The 24700-nt window shown below is 41.5% G+C and overlaps 1 protein-coding gene across 1 annotated transcript in view; it reads left to right on the top strand.

Moving 5' to 3' along the window:
• Kcnu1 (potassium calcium-activated channel subfamily U member 1) overlaps window positions 1-20510 on the top strand; it is a 154091-nt gene extending 133581 nt beyond the window's left edge. The window contains exons 25-29 of the mRNA XM_074053317.1: window positions 5681-5758; window positions 8716-8855; window positions 14876-15067; window positions 17208-17332; window positions 20042-20510. Coding sequence (XP_073909418.1) covers window positions 5681-5758; window positions 8716-8855; window positions 14876-15067; window positions 17208-17332; window positions 20042-20510 — 1004 coding nt within the window. The remainder of the gene's footprint in view (window positions 1-5680; window positions 5759-8715; window positions 8856-14875; window positions 15068-17207; window positions 17333-20041) is intronic.
• The last annotated feature ends 4190 nt before the right edge of the window (window positions 20511-24700 follow it).

The following is a 24700-nucleotide window of genomic DNA, read 5'->3' as shown; positions in this document are numbered from 1 at the left end:
CAGTTCCGGGTTAGGCAACAAGGTGGCAGGGTTCAGGATTACGGGATCTGTGAATGTGATCTGAGGGGAATCCAACAAGAGCCCCTGGTAGTGGGTGAGCCTGGCATTCGTCATCCATTTCCCAGGGGGTTGTTTAAGGATTCCCTCCACCGGGTGAGGGGCCGTTACCCAGAGGGCCTGTCCAAAGGTTAGTTTATCGGCTTCTCTCACCAGCACGGCAATGGCCGCTATGATGCGGAGGCAGGGGGGCCATCCTGCTGCTACTGCGTCTAATTTCTTGGAAAAGTATGCCACTGGTCTCTTCCAGGGACCTAGCTGTTGGGTCAAGACTCCTTTGGCTACCCCCTTTTTCTCATCTACAAACAGAGTGAATGGTCTTGTAGGATCTGGCAAGGCTAAGGCAGGGGCCTGCAAAAGAGCGTCTTTTAGCTGATCAAAGGCCTGTTGTTCTCTCTCTCCCCAACTCCAATCTGGAGCTTCTTTGGTGGCCTCATATAGGGGTCTGGCTATTTCCGCAAATCCTGGAATCCAGAGTCTACAGAACCCCGCGGAGCCCAGGAATTCTCTCACCCCCCTAGTGGATGTCGGGGATGGGATAGCCAGAATAGTCTGTTTCATGGCATCAGTCAGCCATCTTGCCCCATCTGCAATCCGATAACCCAAATATGTCACTGACCTTTTACAGATGTGAGTTTTCTTGGCACTTGCCCGATACCCCAGCTCACCTAATTCCGTTAGCAGGTGTTCAGTAGCCTTGATGCACTCCTCTCGGGTTTCTGCCGCTAACAGTAAGTCATCAACATACTGTAATAGAGTGACTTGTGGGTGGCTCCGACGAAAAGGTTCCAGGTCCTGGCTCAGGGCCTCATTAAACAGGGTGGGAGAGTTTTTAAATCCTTGCGGCAGTCTGGTCCAAGTGAGCTGTCTGGATTGGCCCCCATCTTCTTGCCATTCGAAAGCAAATAGCGGCTGACTAATTTCTGACAATGGAATGCTGAAGAAAGCATCTTTCAAATCAAGGGTTGTATACCATACTTGCGAGGGGGGTAGGTGGCTGAGCAAGGTATAGGGATTCGGAACGGTGGGATGAATGTCCTCCGTCCACTCGTTTACCTTTCATAGGTCTTGCACAGGCCTATAGTCCCCGCTTCCCGGCTTTCGGACGGGGAGCAGAGGAGTATTCCAGGCAGACTGACAAGGCCGCAGTACTCCTTCCTTTATTAGCCTGTGGATATGAGGGGCTATGCCTCTTCGGGCCTCCTCAGGCATAGGATACTGTTTCACCCAAATGGGGAGAGCAGAAGCCTTCAATTGTATAACTACGGGCGGGAGGTGTTTGGCGAGGCTGGTTCCCGCAGTCTCCGCCCAGGCCGTGGGAAATCTTTTTACCCAATGAGTCATGTCCCCTCCTGGTTCCTGTTGACTCTCAAACAGACGATGCTCGTCAGCCAATGATAGGGACAAGACATGAATCGGGCTCCCTTCTCGATCAGTCACAATTATTCCATCTGGTTCAAAATGGATATGGGCCCCTATTTTGGTGAGTAGGTCCCGTCCGAGCAGGGGAGCGGGGCTCTCAGGGACGACCAAGAAGGAGTGTGTGACCTGGTGTTTTCCTAAGTTCACCTTTCTTTTGGTAGTCCATGTACATAACTGCGTACCGGTGGCCCCCTGAACAACACTTGTTCGTGCCTTGTTCAAAGGTCCATGTGCCTTGTTTAAAACGGAATATTGGGCGCCGGTATCCACCATGAACCCCATCAGCTTCCCCTCCACATGCATTGTTACCCAGGACTCAGGGAGGGGGTCTGAGCCCCGTCTCCTTCAGTCCTCTTCTCCGGCTAGGAGGACTCTGGCCTGCTCTACTGCTCGTTCCCTTTCCCTGTTTTCCCCCGGTCTCCTTCCAAACCCTCTTCTTCCCTTTAACTTAGGACATTCTCTCTTCCAATGCCCCGTTTCCTTACAGTAAAAACAGTGTTCCTTATCCGGGGTCCTGGCGTGGCCCCCTCCCCTGGGTTGGTCCCGGACACCCGCTAGGAAAATACGAGCCATTTCTCTCTGTTGCTTTCGGTTTTCCTTAGCCTGGAACTCCCGGTCCTCCTTTCTCAATTTCTCCTGGGCCTCCCTGTCTTCCTTTCTCTGTCTTTCCTCCCTTTCTTCTGGAGTTTCCCTAGCGGTAAAGACCTTTTCCGCTACCTGTAGTATTTCCCTTATAGTCATCTCCCCTAAGTTTTCCTGTTTATTGAGTTTTCTCCTAATGTCTGGAGCTGCCTGATTAATGAATGAGAGTACCACAGCAGACCGGTGGAGGTCCGCCTCAGGGTTAATAGGGGTGTACTGACGGTATGCCTCATAGAGGCGCTCTAAGAAACCGGCCGGGCTTTCGTTTTCCCTTTGAACGACTGCTTTCACTTTTGCAAAATTGGTGGGCCTTCTAGCGGCCACTCGGAGACCGGCCATAAGAGTCTGGCGGTAGATCCAAAGACGCTCCCTACCTTCTGCAGTCCCGAAATCCCAATCAGGGCGGCGTAGGGGAAAAGCCTCGTCTATGGCCGGTTGGAGAGTTGTGGGTCTCCCATTATCCCCCAAGACGTTCTTCCTCGCTTCGTTGAGGATGCGCTCTCGTTCCTCCGTCGTAAAAAGAGTATTGAGCAGCTGATGACAGTCATCCCAAGTGGGATGGTGTGTATGCATGATGGACTCCAAGAGATCTATGAGACACTTGGGGTCTTCAGAAAAGGGCGGGTTCTGTGTCCTCCAGTTATATAGATCACTGGAGGAGAAGGGCCAGTACTGAAACTGTTGCCCTCCTCCCGGTCCCCCTTGGCCCACCATCCGGAATGGAAGTGTAGGGACAGTTTCCTCCCACTGTGTTGATGAGGGGGGCCCGTCTTCCCCCTCCCTTTCCCGGATCCCTCGGGGGCGAAGTCTTCGACCCATTCCTCCTCCTGCTGCCAGTCCTGTTGAGGAGGATGAGGAAATTTCCTCCTCCGGGGCACTGGCTTGGCCAGGGGGAGTCACGTATGGAGGCGGCCGATCTTTCTCTGCCCCTGTGAGGGATGGGTAAAGGGGGGAACTCTCTGGTAAGACCGGAGATGGTGAAGGAGATGCCCTAATTTGAGGACCGGTCAAGGTGGGAAGAGGAAGTTTTTCCTCCTCCTTTATGACCAAGGCGGGCGTGACTGGGGTTTTAGCCCCGGGGGCCGAACTGGAGGGGTGGGTCAGAAAAACTGTTAACCAAGGGGGAGGGTTCCTCACCAGATCCTCCCAAACCAAAATGTAAGGAACTTGGTCTGGATGGCCTCGATTGTCTGGCTGAAAAATGACTGCTTTAACCTTAGTGATCAGGTCTAGGGAGAGGGAACCTTGAATGGGCCACCCAACTCCAAAGGTGGGCCACTCTGCAGAACAAAAGGTGTCGAACTTACCTTTCTTGATGACCAGACCCACATTTAAGGCCCTTTCTTTAACTTCTGAAAAGTGAGAAAGGATCAGAGACTTTGGGGTTGTTTGTCCCTGTCCTATTGTGGAAGGAGACTCAAACACCAAGAGAGATAGAACAAAAAGGGTAAAGGCAACAATAATTCCACACACACACAACACTCTCCAGCACTCGCTCGGACCGGTCCTTCTCTCACACTGGTGCGCACCCCATTCAACCTCCTCACCGTCCAACTGGGATATCAGGCCAAAAGGCGTCCACTTGACGGGTGGTCGGTCGACTAGCTCAATTAGTTCTTCACCTGGCGCCAGGGTTCCTAAAATGCTCGAGCCCAAATGAGAGGAAAGCCTCTCCCAATAGGACCCTGTGGTCCTCCTTGCGAGATTCCCAGAATGAATCTCCCTGGGGATTGGCCGAATCCCTGCCGCGGCCCAAATGGAACACTCAAGTTCCTCCAAATGAGGGTCTGGGATCCCCTCCCAACGCCTAGGACTTGGGATCGCCCCTGCTTTCTCGCAGGCAGGTTCTGTCTTTCGAGAAAATGAAATCTCGGTGGGACCTCCAAATGTTAGGACCCGGAATCCTATTCCCCCGAGAGACAGAGAGCCAGGCGTGAATGCAATCAACAAAGCAGAGTTTATTGGGCTGGCTAGCCAGGGTCGAGCTCCCACACGGACATGCAGGACCGGTTAGGAAAACACGACCCTGAGCCTCTTTAGGGGAAATCTTATATAGACCGCAGTGGCATGCATATTTTCGTTATCAACATTGGGCAAGCAGGCAGAGCACATCTTGCGCGTACCTCACATCTTGCACGTACTTCACATCTTGCATGTACCCCCCGCTCACATTCCCCACATTCTATATGCCCTAACTGAGCCCTGCCGCATTGCTTATCTTATCTACATGGGGTGTTTGGTACTGGTTTCTCCAACAAGGGGGTTGGGGCCCGCTGAGACCTCCTATTCCTTTCACTTATCAGTAGATTTTGAACTTTCATGATAACTTCTCTGTTCCACAGCATCCTCAGAAAAATTCAAGAAAAGTAACCAGTTATAAAGTATCTCTTATGTTGAGTGTGCTATGATTTTTTTAAAACTGCACCCTAGTTTTCCATTTCTCTCTTCTGTTTTCTATCTTTACATTGTTAGTTTAACTTGGAGACCTAAACTCGGATGTGATACTTTTTTAAACATTCTTCATAGCTCAACACATGGTAAAACTGTGTTTCTAGCCTAAGTTAACACATCAGCCCTATTCTGGAGCCGAAGCTCATAGAGGGGAATGAACTGTCCTTTCTGCCTTAGGGCAGAAGGAAAATTGCCTGTAAACTGAGCCTCAAGTGACATCCTGTCCCAATCTTTGTGTAATCCCCAGGCATTGCAAGTAGAGACAAGGTTGAGGGACACAGCCAGTTCTGAGAAGCAGAAGAAAGTGTCTCCACCTACAGAGAATTTTGAAAGAGGTAGATTACACTAGGAACCAGATGCCAGTTGCAATTTCCACCAAAGTAGTCACAGAATAGCAGCACCAATTTATTAACAGTTTCCTAAAAGTTTTGTAAGCAAATTCATGCAGTTAGATTATTCTCCATGGAGAATAATCATCTTAGTAATAATATCAGTAAGCAACTACTGGGAGAGCTTTGCCTGTATTGCAATTCACCTGAAGCATCATTTTAAAAGCACAAATGCACACACAGACATATACACACACACCATTCTCACAAAGAGACACTGAGGAGACCCAAACACAATCAGTCTTCTTTATGTGGAGTCCACATCTGGAGGTTGAGCCCAACCACAGACATAAGATATTCAGGAAAAGAAAAAAACAAACCTATACTTAACATGGACCTTTTTTTCTGCATTATTCTCTAAATAAAATGCCAATAACTATTTACATATCAGTTACATTCTATTATCTACTAGAGATAATTTAAAGAGTATGGAAGAATGGGCACAGGTTCTATGCAAATAGTATGTCATTTTATAAATAGGGCCTTAAGCATCCAAAGATTTTGGTATCCACAAGGGTTCCTGGAGCCAATTCCCTGAAGATAGCAAAGGAAAATTTTAATATTTTTTTTTCTGAATTTAGGAAAAAAATTGGAATTTGGACCTGAAAGTAACTTTGCTAAGATAAAGCATCTAATCACATGGTGTTCTTATACACCTTAGCCCAGTGTTTGCATTTTATCATGAGGTTTTTTTTCTTTGTTGTTGTCTGTGTCTACAGAAGGGATTTCATCTGACTTTAATGAATACAAGAAATCAAAATACCAAAACCGACGAATCCCCATCCTCACTGAGCTGAGTAAGTTGTATTTTGAAGACAAAATTCAGGGGAGAGATCTTTATGATGCATAATTGATGTCCCAAGGTTCTTTTTAGAATCCACAGTCGAAGGACAGATGAACTAAAATGGGGCCCAAAGAGCTTTAATTGCTTGACTGGATGTCACATTGGGCTTTTTACCCAACCGACAATGACATCATCCAGCAGAGCCTGTTCTCTCTGGGTCTCAGGGTGCAGTAATAATGTCTGGTATGAGGAGAGGAAAGGAGACCAGCAACCGGCTCAGTCTTATCCATAGGGAGGGGCATGGATTTGAAAACTGCTAGAAAAGCTCTGCCTATACTGAGCCATCTACTCATCATGAGACTTGAGGTGAGGCATTTTCTTTCTGCTGGCCATACCAGGGCCAGGACTAGGGTGAAGCAGGTGAGGCATATCATATGCAGTCTTTGAGCTCGCTCTGGGGTTCTTAAATTTTATATCCCAGGTGTCTCTTTAGCATCATCCTAATCCCACCCCTGAGTGATACACTTCTAAAATGGAAATATCCCTTGGACAAATAACAGATTAAGCTGTTAACTTTTACCAACACATTAAGGAAAACAAGCATTTCTGAAACATTTCCAGATATGATAAGCAGGAAGCAGGGTGAGGGAAGATAGTGAAGGGGGAGCATGTGGATTTGGGAGGGTGCTGTTCGGGTACTAAAGGACGTGCTGGGGTTCACTGGTAATAAGGATTAATGAGAAAAGTGTGGAAGATATGGAAGAGGGGAATGGTACCTTTAACACAGTTGATCACTAAAGCTGGTTGTAAGAATGTGATTTGGTCTGATTCTATATATAGCAAAATGTTTAGTTGGCATTTTATGACTTGGGATACCTAAACCCAGTGGGACTTGCACAAAACTAGATAAGCAGATCTCTTCATCCCAGAATGACTCAGGAGAATTTGGAGAGGGTTTGCAGCCATATTCCCTACCCCTGCCATGACAGGTGGGAGTGACAATACAGCATGTGAAAAACATTCCTTGACCCAGGGCCTGAGACTCCTCACATTCAGATTGGAGCATCTCAGATCTACAGATTACAATCAGCACCTGCCAGCCTGTTTGGACCACCTTGAAACTGTTGGCTTAGCTTTTATTTATATTGTAATTTTTCTCTCCTTTTAGACTATCTCCTAACTCCCATGGTGTAAATACACTAAGTATATGAATTAGAAGAAGACAGAGGTTAGAATGGTTGGGAGGAGATGAGTCAGTTTTGCACTGGCACAGAGGTGTGTCTGGTCACACACCAGGGACTTACAAGCCTTGTTCTGCTAAAGACTTCCTGGCACCAGGCAACCCTTGTCAAATTAGCTATCAGGTCACCTGCCAACTCACTCAATTTCTTGTTCTTTCTCTGACTGAGAAGGGTCACACTGACATGGGAACTAGTCATGGTTTGGCTGCCAGCACTTTGGCACAGAATGTACAGGGACCTGCAGGAAAATTATAAGAAGCACTGAGGCCTCTGGTTTAGGTGTCACAGCCAGACTTGGACAAAGGTTTATTGGATATGTGGGTGCACTGAGGGTTACATTGCAAGGAGAGAGAAGTAGGCATACCTAAGAGATGTGGGTTGGTATTAGTCATGCCCTGCCCATTAATTATAAGAATATTACTGTTGTCAGAAGAAAGTGATTCATTAATACCAACAGTATGTCAGTTTCCCCTAACTTACTGTGGAATAATTTAAGGAATCGAGGAATAATGCAATCTTAGTAAAGAATGCTTTCTGAGTTGTATGTCCGGTGGATTTGATTTGATCTGTATAGTAATTTTAATGTTAAGAACTATAAAGGGTCCAAGATTTATTTTATCTTCAAATTAACACATTAACCTGCCACAGTCCCATGGATGCTGACAGAGACACAAGACCCCTGGGTGAAAGACAAAGGTTATTACTCTCAGCAAGAGCAGTAGCCAGAGTATCGCCATTTTTATGTTGGTTGCTCAAGACCTGCTTCCCACAGAGTGACATGAAGAGGTCATGATACTGGTGACTTCAGTAGATTGCTATACAGGAAAGGATTCTGAATTTAGGAAGCCAGTATGTTTTTACAATAGGCAGTCAGCATGGTAAACATGCATTTTTATCTGCTCCGATGGGAGACAGCATCTCTATCTTAGAATGCTGCTCTCTCTATAAACATTCTTGAAGCTACATATAGCCCAGCAACAAAGGCAGTCAGTACAATAAAGGCAATGGGTGCCTCTGCTCTCACTCCCAACAAAGGCCAATTATGTTCACTGCAGAATCTATCTACAGGGGTGTTAGTTGTAGCCTGGGACCAATATCGCTATTCCAATGGGTAATTTGGCTACAGCTGCTCTGGCTTCAATCATGAGGATTCTCTATGCCTTTGCTACTCAGAGTGTGATTCATGAATGGCTGTAGCAGAGCATTGGGCATGTGCTGGACACATAGATTCTCAGGCCCTACTCTGGACCCATGAAACAGAACTTGCATCGTAACAAGTAGCCCAGCTGATTCATATGCACAGTAAATTCTGAAAGTCATGGTTCCAATTCACCTTGGGCTCAGCTAACTCTAGGAACCTAAGTAAATGCAAAGTCATCTACGGCATAGTATTATGAGAAAGGACTGTAACGGGTGACAAATTCCACATTGATGCCTAGTGTCCCAGTGTAACTCTATAGTGTCCCCTTTTACCTCCAGAAGTGTCTCAGTTCCAAAGATAAGTTATATAAAGGTGACAATCAGATGCTTCCCTGGAGAATGTCCCCTTGAAGATGAAGATACCCAAGAGGGAGAGATATGCATCTTTAGAGGAAAAAAGATCTTTAGAAGAAGAAGATATTTGGAAAGGAAAAAAGTGGACTGAAGTAGAGACAGACCACTGGCCACTCTTAGTCTGCCTCATATGCTTGTCTCCCTGCCTTTCCTTTTTGCCTCTTTTGCCTTGCAGAAAATCCTTCCAACATTCACTTCATTGAACAAATTGGTGGGCTAGAAGGGTCCCTCACAGGAACCAGCCTTCATCTCAGTACCTCCTTTGCCACAGGAGCTGTCTTTTCTGGCAACTTCTTGGATTCCCTCCTGGCCACGGTAGGTGCAGCTAAGTCAAGGAACCCCCTAAACCAAACTCACTGTGGAGAGAGAGAGGTGGGTAGGTGGCTTGGGGCTGAGTAGATAACAGCTCACAGTTTCAACTTCTCTTTGACATTCCAAAAACACTTGTTTACATATGTTATTTCACCCTTCTCACAATTACTAGATGAGGGAAGCAAAATCTTCACATTTTAAAATATGAAGTTGAGGCCCTGTGAAATGGAACCCCTGATGCCAGGGAGAATGAGTGGTGGATTTTCAGTTTCAAGTTCATCTCAGCAGATCAAGCCCCTTGATGTTAGAGCTCAGGATAACCTGTGTTTTCTTTCCTCTAGAATCTCCCCCACAACTCATGGGGAATCGGCCCTAAAGAGACCCAGGGGTTTCAGGGGAGAAGTCTTGGCCTTTGGTAGTGAGTTTTGTTTAGGGCTAAGCCAACTCTTCCTCTAGGTTCCCCCTTTCTTGGGAGGAGTTTTCAAGTGCATGGGGGATGCTAAGCACTTCTTTAGCACTAGGCACATCCCTTGATCCATCAGAGGATTCTCAGAAGTTGAAGCCAGTCATTATCTAATACCTACACTGCAGGGCACTATGCACTGCGGTAGTAATGAAATGGACAGTCTGCATCTACATGAGCTTGTGCTCATGAAGAGACTGATTTAAACATGATCCACAGTGACACAGAAGGGATGCTATTCATAAGGGCTAAGGGAGGTGAAACAGGAAATGTAGTGTTTGGGGAAGGAGTGGTGAGTGCCCAGGGAAGGCAGCACTGAGCAGGCATATGTGAGTCAAGCTCTGGAGGAGGGGAGAGTGTACACTGCTTGGATCATCGCAGAAGAAACACTCCAGATAGAGGCAGTGAGGCACATCCAGGGTGTCTGAGGAATTTGAACTTGAGTATGACCCACAGAATCTGTGCAGATCCATTTGTAAACGACTGTAAGAAATCCTGAAAGGAAATCCATATAATCCACTATCTCTCAGATTCCTCCTGGAATTTTTCAAGGGAAAGGTTTCAAAAAGACTGAATGTCAATATATAGATATTTAAATGCACAAGGCTTTGAGCACAGTTTGATAAACTTGCTGCCTTCTGGAATACTTCATAGAAGAGGCATCATTCCTAAATTACATGGGTGATTAAAAGGCACAGATGACATATTTAGGGGAGGGAGGCTGGGACACATACATCTTCCTCGTGGTATCCATGCCATTTAGTTCTGAGGGGATTGTGTGTCTGTGGGTGTTGCCTGTTTTAGCCATAGCAGGGATCTCATAAATCCCATAGAACTGTAAGACACACAGCACTTCTTCGGTGATAGTGCACCATTAAATCTTAAGCAACACACAGCTTTAACCAAGCCAGAGGGATGTGTGCTAGAAGGAATCAACTCAGGTACTTTTCTGAGATGGTGGCTCTGTCAGACAGAGTGTTGCATCACTGTCTGTCACTGATGCATCAATTAACTTGCCTGGAATTAATGACCAGCGTATCAGGCAGAAGGTGACTTTTGATGAACTTGACCTGTCTGCAAGAGACATTTTAGATGGCTTAAGATCCCAGTTCTCTTCAGAGACACTTAGGTGGCAGGCAGCTTCATGCCTTAAATTAAATCTCAGATTTAATTAAACTCCACTGCTCCACTGAGCCACACAGGCAGGAATGAAGCCACAGATTCTATTTAGAGTTAGTCAGAAGAGTGGATTCTTAGTGCGTTTTATATTGCTATCACAAAATACACAGACTAGGTAATTTCTAAACAACTGAAGTTTATTTGGCTCACAGTTCTGGAGGCTGGGAAGTCCGAGAGCATGATGCTCCGTCCACTTGGCATCTGGGGAGGGTCCTCCTGCTGTGTCCTCCCAAGCAAGAAGGCAAGAGAGCAATTGCCAGAGCCAGGGAGTGGAAAGGGACAAACAAGAACCTGAGAACTAGCTCACTCTGATGATAACGGTATTAACCCTTTTATAGGGGTTCTGCCCTCATAACCCAATCACCTCTTACAGGTCCCACTTCTGAACACTGTTGTGTTGACAAGTTTCTAACACAGGATTTTGGTGGTGGGAGGGATATACTGAAACCACAGCAGGCAAGAGAAGTCTTGGAAGAGTAGAAATAAATACAATTAAGCATACAACATAAGCAGCATAGGAAACACGAAGTTGGTAATTAGGAATCTTGAACCAGGTGTTGGCCCCCAGGCCCAGTGACGCCTCCCATCATTCACTGTGTGAGAGTGATCCTGGCCTTGGGCAGTCTCCCTGTCATTTCCTCCCAGGATGACTTCGGATATTGTGTTGCTAGAAAAGTAACTGAGCCACATAAAATCTCAGAACTCCTAAATCCCACAGTGAAGTCAATGCAAAAGAGATAAAGGCACATTATAGAGGTGGTCATCACATAAGATCACAACCCACACTGGACTAACAGTTAGCCCTTAAGACTCTTTAAGACTGTGTTTAGTTTCAGGAGGTATCTTGGTCAGCTGGATAAGGGGTTCATTTGGCAATGGAGCATAAGGTACAGTTGACATTAGGATGGCTTCAAATATCCCTTAGTGTACTATCCAAATTCCTACGTTGGCTGACGGAAATGCCTATAAAATATAATTCTGATTCACTTTTAATCCTCTATCAGTTCAATACTTCAAAAGTATAAATATGGCAAGGTAGTCAGGCATACATACAAGATTCCTGTTTGACTTTACTACAAAATACTCTCAGAAATAGACATGAGCTTAGCATTTTCTTTACTTGCAAGATAATCAAGGCCTGAAGAAGTTGCATGACACTCTCAAGGCCCCTGAGCTGGCTGGTTAGTTTCTTTCACTCACATGCAGCCTCACTTACATATAGCCACACTCTTGATTGGGAATGTCTCCCAAAGGATATCTGATTTTTTGAGATTCTTGGAATTAAAAGGAACTAATGGCAGGGATGCTATTAGATAATATTTTAGATTTTGAGAAATACTATGTTTCATTGCAGCTAAAAGCTAAAACACTTTGGCTTACAACATTTTCTAACACTGGAAGTCCAAATCCTAGTAAATATTATTATATTTAGAAACACCATCTAAGGTTAAAAGTCCAAAAGTATTTCAAGCACATTTCAACTTTCAGATTTTCTTGAGAAGAGAGAAAAAGGAACAAAGAAAAGGTGGAAGGAAAGATGGGAGGAAGAATGTATAGAAAAGGAAAAGAAAAAAGGCTAAAGAAAGGAGAAAAGTAAAAGGAAAGAAAATGAAGTTGAGAAAGGTCAATACCAGAAAACTTCAAAAAGAAGAATAAGGAGATGAACTCACAGAATAAGGGTGACATATAAATCTCATTATTTCCCCCAATATAGACTCACAATCCTTTTGATGTCAAAACTTAAGAAATTATATATTCAAAAGCTAAGCTTCTCAGTTAAATATGTAAAGCATGTTTCCCAAGAGCCATCAACAGCAGGATAACCCCAGAATTTACACCTTTTCTTTAATCAGTAGAAAATTATTCTAGTAGTGTTCTGTTTGATCACTCTGAACTGTGGCCACATGTTCTTAAATGGATTGTGGCTCAACCTGGATTTGCATCTTCCATTTCCTCCCGGATGTTGGGACTCATTCCACAAGCACCTTCAGATAGGAGGGAGGTGGGACAAAGGAGAAATGTTGGGAGATTCTTACAGTCTGGAGATGAGGGCGAAGTCGCTTTTAATCTGAAAAAATATTGTAGGTTATATTGATTTTCTTTTACTCCATATAAATCGTATTATTTCTTAGATCAGCTTCTTCTGGTTGCTTCTACATTTTACCAGCAATATTTGTTTATTTAAAAGTCACCTGCCTGTTGTAGTCAATATTCTTACAGCTGCAAACACTTGCCTTGCTCAATGCATGACAAGACCTGCATGTTGAATGCAAGACATGACTATAAAGTAGACAAAGTCCATCCTCTGAAGGTGTGTACAATTTTAAGGAAGCATTGCTACATCTGTTCCAAAGAGCATCAAGGGTGTCAGAATCACCTGGATTGTTCTTTAAGTTCCAGCCCTCATGCCCATCCATAAATTCTGACCCAGGAGATCTGGGATCCCAGCTCTCTTCACTAATTAATATAACTCCAGGTGATCCAGATATGTGAGAACCAATGACAAAGGGAACAGAATTTAGTAATGGATCCAACAGAACTCATTAAAAATCCTATAAACAGTGTTAGAAAATAGGTTTTAGGTCAACAACTTTAAAGATAAGGAGACTTGTTGAGAAAAAATTTGAATTGCCTAAAGGCACTTGGCTAGGGTGTGACACCCAAGATTCAAAATCAGGTATATATTTCACACAAACTAACTACAAAATGCACAGGAATGAAACATAGAAGAGTCAGTATCCAAGGGATCAAGAAGAGGGAGAATAATGGAAGGAATGAACCAAACTGGGGTATAATATATGTATATTTGGAAATATCACAATGAAACCCCTTGTATAACTACCACATACTAAAAAAATATAAAAAGAGAAGACTTCATTCTAATAAGGAAAACTGGGTTGAGGATAGCTGGAGCAGAGGCCCAAAATCAAAGGCATGCATGAAAGAAGAAAAAGTATGCCTTCAGCAGCAGCAGACAGACCACTGTGCACTGAAGAGAGCAATTCATGGAGATGAGCCCAGAATGGGAGGCTGAACCAGATTCTGAGGGCTTTGACCACAGTAAGGATCTGGGCTTTGTTTTACAGCCAGGGTCAACACTAGTTGCAGCAAGTAGATGTCAATTGAGATCGTTTTTGTGATTCTGGAGAATCTCTCCATAACCATTGTGAACAGTAGATTGAAATTGAGAAGAAAACTAAGTCAGGAAAATTAGTGGCAAGGTTCCTTTAAAGTAATCCAGTCTTCAGCTGGATGTGGTGGCATATGCCTATCACTCCAGCACTTGGGAGGTTGAGATGGAAGGATCACTTAATCCAAGGAGCTCAAGATTAATCTGAGAAACATAGCAAGATCCCATCTCAATAATAATAATAATAATCCAGCTTCAGAAGATAGGTCCCTGAATTTCTGAGTACAGAAAATGAATGGTAAAAATTCTAAGACAATAGCAAAGTCATTCCTATTGCTTATTATAAAAACAAAATTATTGCTTTTTCTGTGGGTAACTAGATAAACAAATAAGCTATCATTTCTACTGTAGTAAAAGTCTAATTAAGATAAGACAAAGGATGGAAATTTTTAAATACTATATATTCAACAGATTTGAGGTAATCAAGTGACATTGACATGTATGTTAGCGTCTACTCTACACTGATATGTTGTAGGAACTGTCAGAAAGGGAGTTCACAAAAATGACTAGGATTATTCAGACTCAAGCTTGCTTTGAAATAATGTCATCCTCTGGTTTTGTTGGGATGTATATGACTCTAAAACCCTATTCATATGTTTATTCAGCACCTATAATGGCCAAAGTACATAATAAGACATATGAGAACTATAAATATCAATAAGACCTAAGTCACCACCTGTCCTCAACATAGGGCGTAATTCAAAGGAATATAAATAGATTTACATCCGAAAAACTCAAGAATATAGGACAATAATATCAGTAGCCCTCCAGGAGAAAATCTATAGTAAATGTCATTAAATATACATATATATATATATATACATATATATATATGTATATGTATATTTAGTCATATGTATTGATTATTAGGATATGTGATATACTTCTCTGATCACTTGAGGAAAAGGGGAAACCTTGGTGCCTTTATCATTACCCACTTTCTTCTTGTCGGTGTGAGGTGGATTGGAACAGGAACCAGTCAGTTTTGTTTTCTCCTTAATTTGCCTATCCCTGTACCCTACCCAAACTGGAAACTTGTTGTTGATTTTGATAATGATAATGAGAAACTGTGCTTCACATTATCAGGTCCATTTCAAACAGTGACATCCACTCAATCTCCAAGTCCAAGCACCTTCTCCATTCACGTATTTGCTCTCCTAACTTTGTACCTGTCTTATCCTTGTTTTCCAGGCCTTCTACAATTATCATGTCCTGGAATTACTTCACATGTTGGTGACAGCAGGGGTCAGCTCCCAGGTGGAACATCATTTAGACAAGACGTTTTGTGGGATGCCTGACAGCTGTACTACATTCTTATCTGGAAGGATGCGTTGTAAACTGGGCCTTCTGTCTTTAGACCAAACCATTTTATCAGATATTCAAGTGAGTCTACTCTTCCCATAATATATTTTCTCACTCCCTTACCTCTCTGAGTTTCTGAAAATGGTCCCAGCTGTTGGGGTTCGTAGATGACCATCAACACAGAAATAATAATAATTGGCAAAAAAATAATACAACAGTATATTCATAGAGTATTTTACAACTCATAGTATATTTTCACGTTATCTTTGTTTTTTGAACAGACCTATTAAGTAGATAAAGCAGGTATTATTATATTATATCTTTCAAATAAATGATCCAAGTCTGCAGGCAGCATCAGGGAGGCCTGATGCTATTGTTTGAATGTGTTCCCCAAAGTTCATGCTGAAAACTCAATCCCCAATGGAACAGTGTTGATGGGTGGTACCTTGAAGAGATGATTAAATCTTCAAGGCATGAATGGATTAATGTCATTATTGCAGGAGTGGGTTAGTTATCATGGAAATGGGTTTCAATAAAAGAATGAGGCCAGCCCCTTCCCTTCTCCCTCATGCACATGGTCTTGCAGCAAGAAGACCGTTGCCAGGTGTGGGCCTCTTAACTTTGGACTTCCCAAAAGTCCCAAGTCTTATCCAAAACTGTAAGAAATAAATCTTGGTTCTTTAAAAGTTACTCAGTCTCAAGTATTCTGTTACAGCAGCATATAATGGACTAAGACACTGCTAAACTTTGTACCACAACAAGGACATTAATAACTACAATGACTAACGCTTACTGTTCCCATTACACCTATCTAGCTTTTTTTCATTTAATCTGTCCAAGTATTTGTATAGTAGGAATTATTAATTCCACTTAACGTATAAAGAAGCTGAGACCCATAGAAGCAAGGGCTTATTTGAGACTACCACATTGTCAATCATGTCACAGTAAGAATCCAGTTAAGACAGTCTGAAACTGGGTAGACACACTGTCCCCAGTACCTGAAATGCTAAAGAAGTCTGCTCAGGTCAACTGAAATCAAGCTGAACTGTGATTGCATCTAGGATCTCAGTGGGCTAGCCAGTAGAACACACTGAAGATTTCTTATCCCACATTGTTGGTGAACAGTAGATTATAGTAAGGGGGAAGAAAACAATTCTGGAAAAGTCCAGTGAGACAGCTACACATATAGGTATCAGAGTAGAGTACAGCCTGGACACAAATAATCTGCTTCTCAGTGTGGTGCCTTTTGTCTTAGTTTTGATTGATGTGACATCCATCTGTCCAGTGTTATTGTTAGGGGCAGGCATTGACACAGAAACATCTTTTGTTGGTTCAGAGGCTGTTAGTGGAGTCCCTTTCACAAGGAGTAGGCTCTTCTGGCCTCTATGCCTACCATGTCTCAACATATGCTACCAAAAAGGAGATGTCCTATGTTCTGTGAACTTTAATTCCAGGTTTGGACAGCATTTTGAAGGCCACCACACAGTATGGTCTGGTCCTTTGTACTTCTGTGGTCTTGGGCTCCCCATCTATGGTTGACTTAGTGAGTGATGCTAAGCTCAGGAAACTGCTGCTAGCTTCCTCTTAGTGATATGAGGTGCAACAGCAGATTGGCCTGAGCTCCTCTCCATCCTCCATCCATTTATGTCTTGTCTTCACTTTGCTTTTTCCTAAGGAATCACTGAACTGAGCAAACTCTTTTGACCTTTCTGAATCTGAACTGTCTGTTTACTACCTCTGAACCTGCTGTAAACGTTGTTGACTACAGCCTTAGAGCAAGGTCAGGAAGAGTGCTTGAAACTGTGGTCTGCATCAGAAGGGGTTAAGAAGATGACACCCTGGAGATCTTGTAACATCTCAGTTCATTGTACACCTCAAAAACTGAATGTTCCAACCTGTTGCCTATTGTTAATTGTTAATGATTTCCAAAACAGCCATAGTAATAAGAATAAACATGAGCACATGGCATACCACACCCACCAGAGTCTCTTGGAAGAACCAGAATGATAAAAAAGAATTATTGGAATTAGAGTTTCAAAACTAATCATAAACTACCATAACTACATAGTTAATTTTCATTATCACCATAAATGTACCAAAAAATGGCTATCAGGTCTTCCATACCTCTACTGCAAAGAATGGCAGATGACACTAAAGTAAGTGCTTCTTATTGTTTGATAAAAGTGCCCAGCAGACATATATTTTTCTCTTCTCTCTCCAGCCAAAAAGAACTTTTGGACAACTGTTTTGTGGCTCATTAGATAATTTTGGAATCCTGTGTGTTGGCTTGTACCGCATGATAGAAGATGAGGCAAACAATCCAGAAAACAAAAGGGGAGTATGCTGGTTTGGAAAGTGCTAGCCACTCACCCAAATGTAATAACCAAATCTAGTTTATACAATGTGAAAGAGAAGTCTAGAGCTCAGGTCTACCATTGCATGGAAGGGTGTTGGGAATATAGATAATGATATTGGAATAAGAAGGAATGGATACAGACAAGACTCATAATGATTAGGGTTCAATGAATATTGGCCTTGCAAGAGAATGTAGTTTCTGTCTGAAACTGAAACTAGATTTAAAATAAGACTTATTTTGTAATCTATGTTAGTGAAGTTTTCTAAAACTGAAAGCCACTGTCTACATTGGAAAGATTTACTTATTTTCTACTAGAATCATGGATAAATATTTATTGAGTGCTTCTTTCTAGCCACTGTATTTTGTAGTTACAAATTATAGAAGCACTTTATTCAGATTTCAGTTTCGTTAAAGGAAGATCATTCTGCCTGAAGTGGGGAAAATAGAGGAAATAAGTGTTGAGAATCAGAAAGAGGATACGGTCTAGAGAACACAATTGCATAGACCCAAACCAAGATTCTCACACTGGGAAATGGACAGCAATCAGTAGAGAAGGAAAAATTAAAAATATTAGAATGAAAATAGCTGGATGGAACCCATTCTAGGAGAAAGGGCAAGAAAGCCAAATTACTCAAAATGAAATGGTCTACAATAAAAGAAAAATATTCTCTACTAAGAGAAAAGGAAAAAGGTAGCAGATGAAAAGACAGGCATAGTTCTAGATTTGAGGTATACTAATGGGAATTTTTATTTAGCACTAAGATTTATGGTGCATAGCCATTGCTGAGAAAGGAGATGAAAGAAGTAATATAGGGAGTTGAGAAGAGATAAAAGTTTAGATTAGCTGCTAGGAAGCATGGAAATGAGGATTAATATGGATTTGTGAAGTGAAGGACAAGGACTGAAATCCTGAAGTTAAAGAGACGATCTACTCATAAGAAAGAGAGATGGGACATTATGGTCGGAGAGTGACTCATCGAAGCTTAAAATTTCTCTAGGTGGGATAGTGACAAGAAATTGTAACAGCTGGGATGTGCCAGGAAAGCGGTTTGAGGCTGAAGATCATTGGGTAGCAGAAGTCAGAGAAGTGTGTGTAGATGTTGGATTTGTAAGTCACATAGACCCCTGTAGGCACAGAAGATGATGGTGGTACTGGAATGTGAAAGAAAGTGCAGTCCAAGTGGCAAAGACCTAAATAAACATGGAGGTGTACAGGTGACACTCATGAATCAATAGAGATGGTTTTATGGCTTTATAGAACTCACCTCAAAGACAGTGATGAAGAAGTGATGATTCTGATACAAATAAAAATGATAAATTCTCTCTCTCTCTCTCTCTCTCTACCTCCACCCACCCGCTGCACTCTACTCCCTGCCTCCATACCTATGAAAAGCCTGTAGAATACAGTAATATGCAGTTTTAAAGGAAAGATGTAATTATGGTAAATATTGTTTGCAGTTTACAGTAGAATTGGGGTTACAGAGGACTTGATGGGAAGATAACAATGGGCAGAGTATTCAGTCAAGGAAGGCCAGGCATGCATTGAGATCTGTGATTAATAGAGAACAGGTAATCAAGGCATCAGCATAGAAGAGCAGGATGAAAATCATACAAGGTTATCCTGCGTCTATGTTCTGACATGAGCACAGGCTAGTCATCAATTCACGTTTATTAAGGATTTACTATGTATCTGATACCATGCTAAGGCACCTTGCTCCCCTAATAAACCTTCCCATGTAAGGCCCAGGCTCTGGGTGTTCTTTAACATTCATTGGCATTGACTACTTGCTTACTAGTCAGTTTCAAGTAGAACTTCAGTTTTTAAAAAATTCTTTTATTTATTGACCAGACTACATTTTGCATGAAATTTGATGGCATAAGCATTAGGTTAGGGTAGGCCTAAACCAGGATGGAAACATCTGGAATATATATAATCTTGCAATTTGACAAAGCTTGGCTAGGTGCTCAGTGCTGTTCTGTTTGAAATCATTAGTGAATCCTATTGAAAGCAGATAAACCTGAAGTCTGGAAGGACATTAGAAATCAACTAGTCCAGGCAGGGCATGGTAGCTCAAGCCTGTAATTCCAGCTACTTGTGAGGCAGAGATCGAGGATTATGCTTTGAGCCCAGCCTGGGCAAAAATTTAGTGAGACCCCATTTCAACCAGCAAGCAGGACTTGGAGGTACACATCTGTAAGCACCAACTATGTTGGAGGGTAGGAGAATCTAGGTCTGAATCAGGCTCTAGGCAAAAAACATTGAGACTCTACCTGACAAAAGCAAAGCAAAACAGGGCTGGGGACGTGGCTTAAGTGGTGTCAACCATGTGCAAGGTCCTGAGTTCAAACCCCATACTTAAAAACAAACAAACAAACTGATTAGCTCACACTCCAGTCTTATCTCTCTCTCATTAATATGATGAGAACAGAAAGGCCCAGAAAATCAAGGTGTCATGCCTAAGGTCAGTCATGATTGGTTTCAGAAGCCAGGATGAGTGCCAACCCCCTAATTCCTCCAGGACCTCTCCTATCACAGCGTACCTGAGATCTTTACCATTAATCAGCAAATAGTGAAGCAAAGCAAAACAAAAGCATTTTCTCTTTTGGTCCAACAAAAGAACATCTTCATTTTGGCTATTACCTATATCTACAGTGATCCAGCTGCAGAGCTCAGAATTCATGCTTGGCTTTCCTTACAGGTTTGTGATTACCCGACCAGCCAGGGACATTAGGCTGCTGCCCTCAGACCTTGTGTTTTGCGCCATCCCTTTCAGCACTGACTGTTACAAAAAGAGTGATGCTTCTACAATTCAATCTCAATCTGAAGTTATAAATGTGCCAATGACACCAAAAACACTTCCAAATGTAAGTTGCCCTCCCACAGTTTGCCCAGTGGAAGAGAAAGCGTCATGGTCATACTATTCACTAGTCTATCCTTTGGAGCCAAGAACACACATTTCTGAATATTCTCAAACAGTGCAGAGTAATAAGGTGTCACCCAAGATAAATGTAGATGAAAATGTGGTTGAAAATGAAGATCAAAGTGTGTATGAAAACAGAGAGGAAAGCACCCTGAAGAAGGAGGAGGAGGAGGAGGAGTTACAAGCTACACTAGACCCATTCATATTCTCCACGAGCTCTGCATATCAGGGGCATCTCCAGAGATGATGATGGCACAAGGAAAATAAAAATGGAAGCCATTTTTGTTTGAGCCCATTGCTTAGTGGCTGATCAGCAAGCCCACATTGTTCTGCTAAAGACAAAGAGCTAATCTTATCCCACTGGATCTGTTATGATAAATAAAGCAATATATGATAAATAAAGCAATATATGATGATTGCTATTAAGGAATATTCATTGCTCTGTTTCCCTTGAATAGAAAGTGGGTTAGTTTGAGCTACATTGGAAAAAATTCCTCTGGATGAAGAGGTGCTGATTGGAATTACAAATCAATTTTTCTGTAACTAAGATCTAGGCATATAGCTGGCATATTGTTGCTAGTTAGTAAAAAATGAATATTACAGAGATGTGGGATGGGATTTGGCTAGGTGAAATTAAGTAGGTTGAAGTAAGTAGTCCTCTAAATCCCCTTTCAGGACTAGAGACATCATTGCATGAACGATTTAAAATATTTCACCATATTCCATGCTCTATGAACTTCACCTTCAATTAAGTCATTTTCACCTAGGTGTTACTCTGCTAACATAATAACAAAAGTTCAGCACATCTAGGAAATATGCACTCCCAGTTGGTGGTCTTATAATGATGAGCTTAGTAAGCAAAGACTTCTTGCATTATAGATGTAACATAGGTAGAAAGGGAGAAGAAAGAAAATAAACCATATTTATCATAAATTGTTTTATAAAATGCTTAATGATATCCCTTATATTATAAACATCTTTAATGATTTGGTATCTTCACCCTTATTTCACAAAGGAAGAAACTATGCCACACACAAAATAGACTCAGTTACATTTGAATTTCACATAAACAACAAATAATTTTTTAGTATAAGTGTCAAAGTTATTGCACTTGGCTAGCAAGTAATTAAATCAACATTCAAATTTGGTTTCGCTAACAATAGTGCTTGTAGACATACATGTCCAAACATACAAATAAAAGAAACAGACAAACTAAAATAAAAACAAAAGTACCCATCCACAGGAAATAAAATTTTTCTTTAGTTAAGTCTTCATTGTAATGCAGTCAACTTTCTGTGGAAAAGAGAGTAATTATAAGGAATCTGCCAGGGACCCAGGAAATCCATTATTTATTTAATTTTCAAATTTACCTAAGTCATCTCCATCCTGCTCCCCTTTTACTGATTTTGTTTGTATATACATGACATTTATATGTATATATATATATATATATATATATACATAAATAAGATATGACTTCCTACAATTCCAAATTTGTAGGTAGAATTATGCACATATCAAAGTCTGAACTGGGGCTGGTGGAGTGGCTCAAGTGGTAGAACACCTGCCTAGCAAGTGCGAGACCCTGAGTTCAAACCCCAGTGCCACACACACACACAAAAAGTCTGAACTGTTTGTCCCTGAATCTCAAATCCCAATTTCTAAAAGTTTGTGATAGACTCAACTCTGACCACTCCTTTCCAGATATTTATAGCTGATAACCAGGGTATCTGTCAATGGAGAGCTGTTCTTGGTGAAGATCAGATGGTCTCTGGCCCAGGAGGATATGGCACCAAGGTCCACTACAAAGACAGTACCATTTCCTTTTCCAATTTTATGCACATAGCAGATTGAGTGAAAAAAAAGAAATAATGGATTGGTCTTATGGGTAGTCAAGTTCCACAGACCGTGGTCATACATATATTGATCAATTTGTTTAGCATCTCAGCCTCAGTTTTTCTGAGTAAAAACTTAAAACACCAATGATTCCATTTCCAACAGAGTAAAGCTGTATTTTCCAGTATTTCATAGGAATGGGTACCAGAAATATGGCTAAAGAAAAAGGTTTAGCCAACGTGTGAGCATTCATATTGCCAGTCTTTATAAAGAATTTCATTCCCCAAGTGATTCCACAGAACCAAGCCCTTCACCTATAATTCACCACATTGTAATACAAATTATAACACCAGATCCTTCAGCAATATAGTGCATATTCAATTCATAATTGCTTCATACTTATTAATAGTAGAACCAATATGAAAATAAAGGAAAACCATTCATGGAACTTAACAGCTTACAAACAATATTTAAGATTTTTCTGAAGCTTTGGCATTTCCAAAATTGGAAAAAAGCTGTAGATTTCTTCCTCAGAAAAAATTATATATGCATATATCCCACAAAATTAATTACATAAATTGGAGGGAGGTCATAGTCACCATATAATCTAACCATCATTTTCCAATCCTTAATATAGACTTTTTACAGCCAGGAGAACGGTCTTCAGAAAACATACAGGGCAGGGGAGTCAGGAGACCTGAATACTTGTTTTGAATATCCCAGCACAGATTTTATACTCGGCAAGTCCTTTCTCAGTTCATTTTAGTGTTTGTAAAAGCAGAATGTTGAACTAGAAGATTTTAAGCATTACTCCCATCTTCACTTATTCAACTCATACATTTCCTACCTGTTGCTGATCACACACTGTGCTAGATGCTGAGGACTAAGCAGGGACCAACATAAAGTTGCTCGCTCTCTCTCTCTTTCTCTCTCATTCGTTCTCTTTCTTGCTCACTCTCTCTCTCTCTCTCTCTCTCTCTCTCTCTCTCTCTCTCCCTGCCTCTTTTGGTGGGACTGGGGTTTGAACTCAGGGATTCATGCTTGCAAAGCAGGTGCTCTACTGCTTGAGCTACATCTCCAGTCCAAAGCTGCTTTCTCCATACACTCAAGTTGAAAAGGCAGTAAATGAGAGGACAAGCTGATAAGGTCAGAGCATAGTGAATAACTCAGAGGAGATAAGGTTGGAAAGGCAGGGAGGGCCTGATTAAGAGAGATCCTATAGACTGTGGGAAACAGATTGCATTTTATTTTAACTGCAGTGAAGAGGCTTTTAACAATTTTAAATAATGGGGTGAGTGAAGTGATTTATATTTCCAAAGATCACTCTGGCACTTAGGATTTCAGCAGTATGACTAATTGAATTCAAATGGATTTTCTCTCTGCTACAAATACTCAGAAATGCTAGGTAAGCTAGAACAAAGAATTTTAAAACATACAGCAGTTCTTAAAGATGTGGAAACTCCCAGCCAAAAGCAAAACGGAAGTCATAAGCCAGAGAAGGTGTCCATAGACAACTGTGACTAGTTATGTAGGACTGTTTATCCAGTGGCTGGGATTATAACATCTTAGAAGGCATAGCATGTAGTGAACCAAAACCAAATTAATCAGCAGCAGGAAGGACCAGTTTATTTGTGAAAGAGGTAAGAGACCCTTTTCACTGGCTTAAGAAGAGAGCAGAAAAATTTATCTCTGCCTAGGAAAATGGGCATGAAAAACACCTATCCTGAGAAACTGGATCCCTAGTTCATATTTACACCATGTGTGACTTAAAACTGAATAAGTAATGGGAAACAAATTTGATTATAAACAAGTAACATTCTGAGGTGACAAATGAATAATCCTTTGCAGGAAAGATTTCTACAACTCAGGGCATACAAGACTCCATCAAAAAAACTGGAAAACAAACTCAAAACTTTTTAAAAATAGACAAGAAGGCCACAGTTTTAAAAAAATAGGAATAACATGAAGAAATTACCTGCATAATTGAAAGTGGAGACAAGTAAAACAAGAGGGTTAGCATGATCCGAGACTTTAGATCTGACATAGTAAAATTGATATGTTTACTATGATGAAAATGGTTAAAAAATGGTTAGAAGTCATAAAGAAAGAAGAAGAAATTGAAAAATGAACAGGTAGAATTCAATAAAAACTTCCAGAAATGGTTAAATTAAAAATTTTATGTATGAGTTAAGCAATGAAGTAGATAATCAGATAAATCTGAAAATGTATCTAAAATGCAGGATGAAAGGATAAATAAATGGAAGGCAGCTATGCTAACCACTATACCACCAACGCAGGATAAATAAATGGAAAATACAAAAGGAAGGTTAAGAAACAAGGTGGAAAGAATGAAAAGGTAAATATACAAATAATTTATTTTCCATTAGGGGAGAATAGGAAGAATAAAAAAACACCATAACATTTTCAGAGAAGATAAGAATCCTAAGATTTAGGAAGTCCAATGAGTCATCAGCAGGAAATTTAAATTTCTACTCACACATATCCATATTCATACTTAGAACAAAACAGGTTTCTTACGAGAGGATTATTGTTGAGAAATCATAACAACAGCAACAAAAAATAATGAACCAGTAACCCACA

This window comes from Castor canadensis, chromosome 14, assembly GCF_047511655.1.
Source record: "Castor canadensis chromosome 14, mCasCan1.hap1v2, whole genome shotgun sequence".
In the NCBI taxonomy this organism is placed as follows: domain Eukaryota; kingdom Metazoa; phylum Chordata; class Mammalia; order Rodentia; family Castoridae; genus Castor; species Castor canadensis.
Note: the sequence above shows the minus strand (reverse complement) of the source record. Positions and strands in the feature narration are given on the sequence as shown.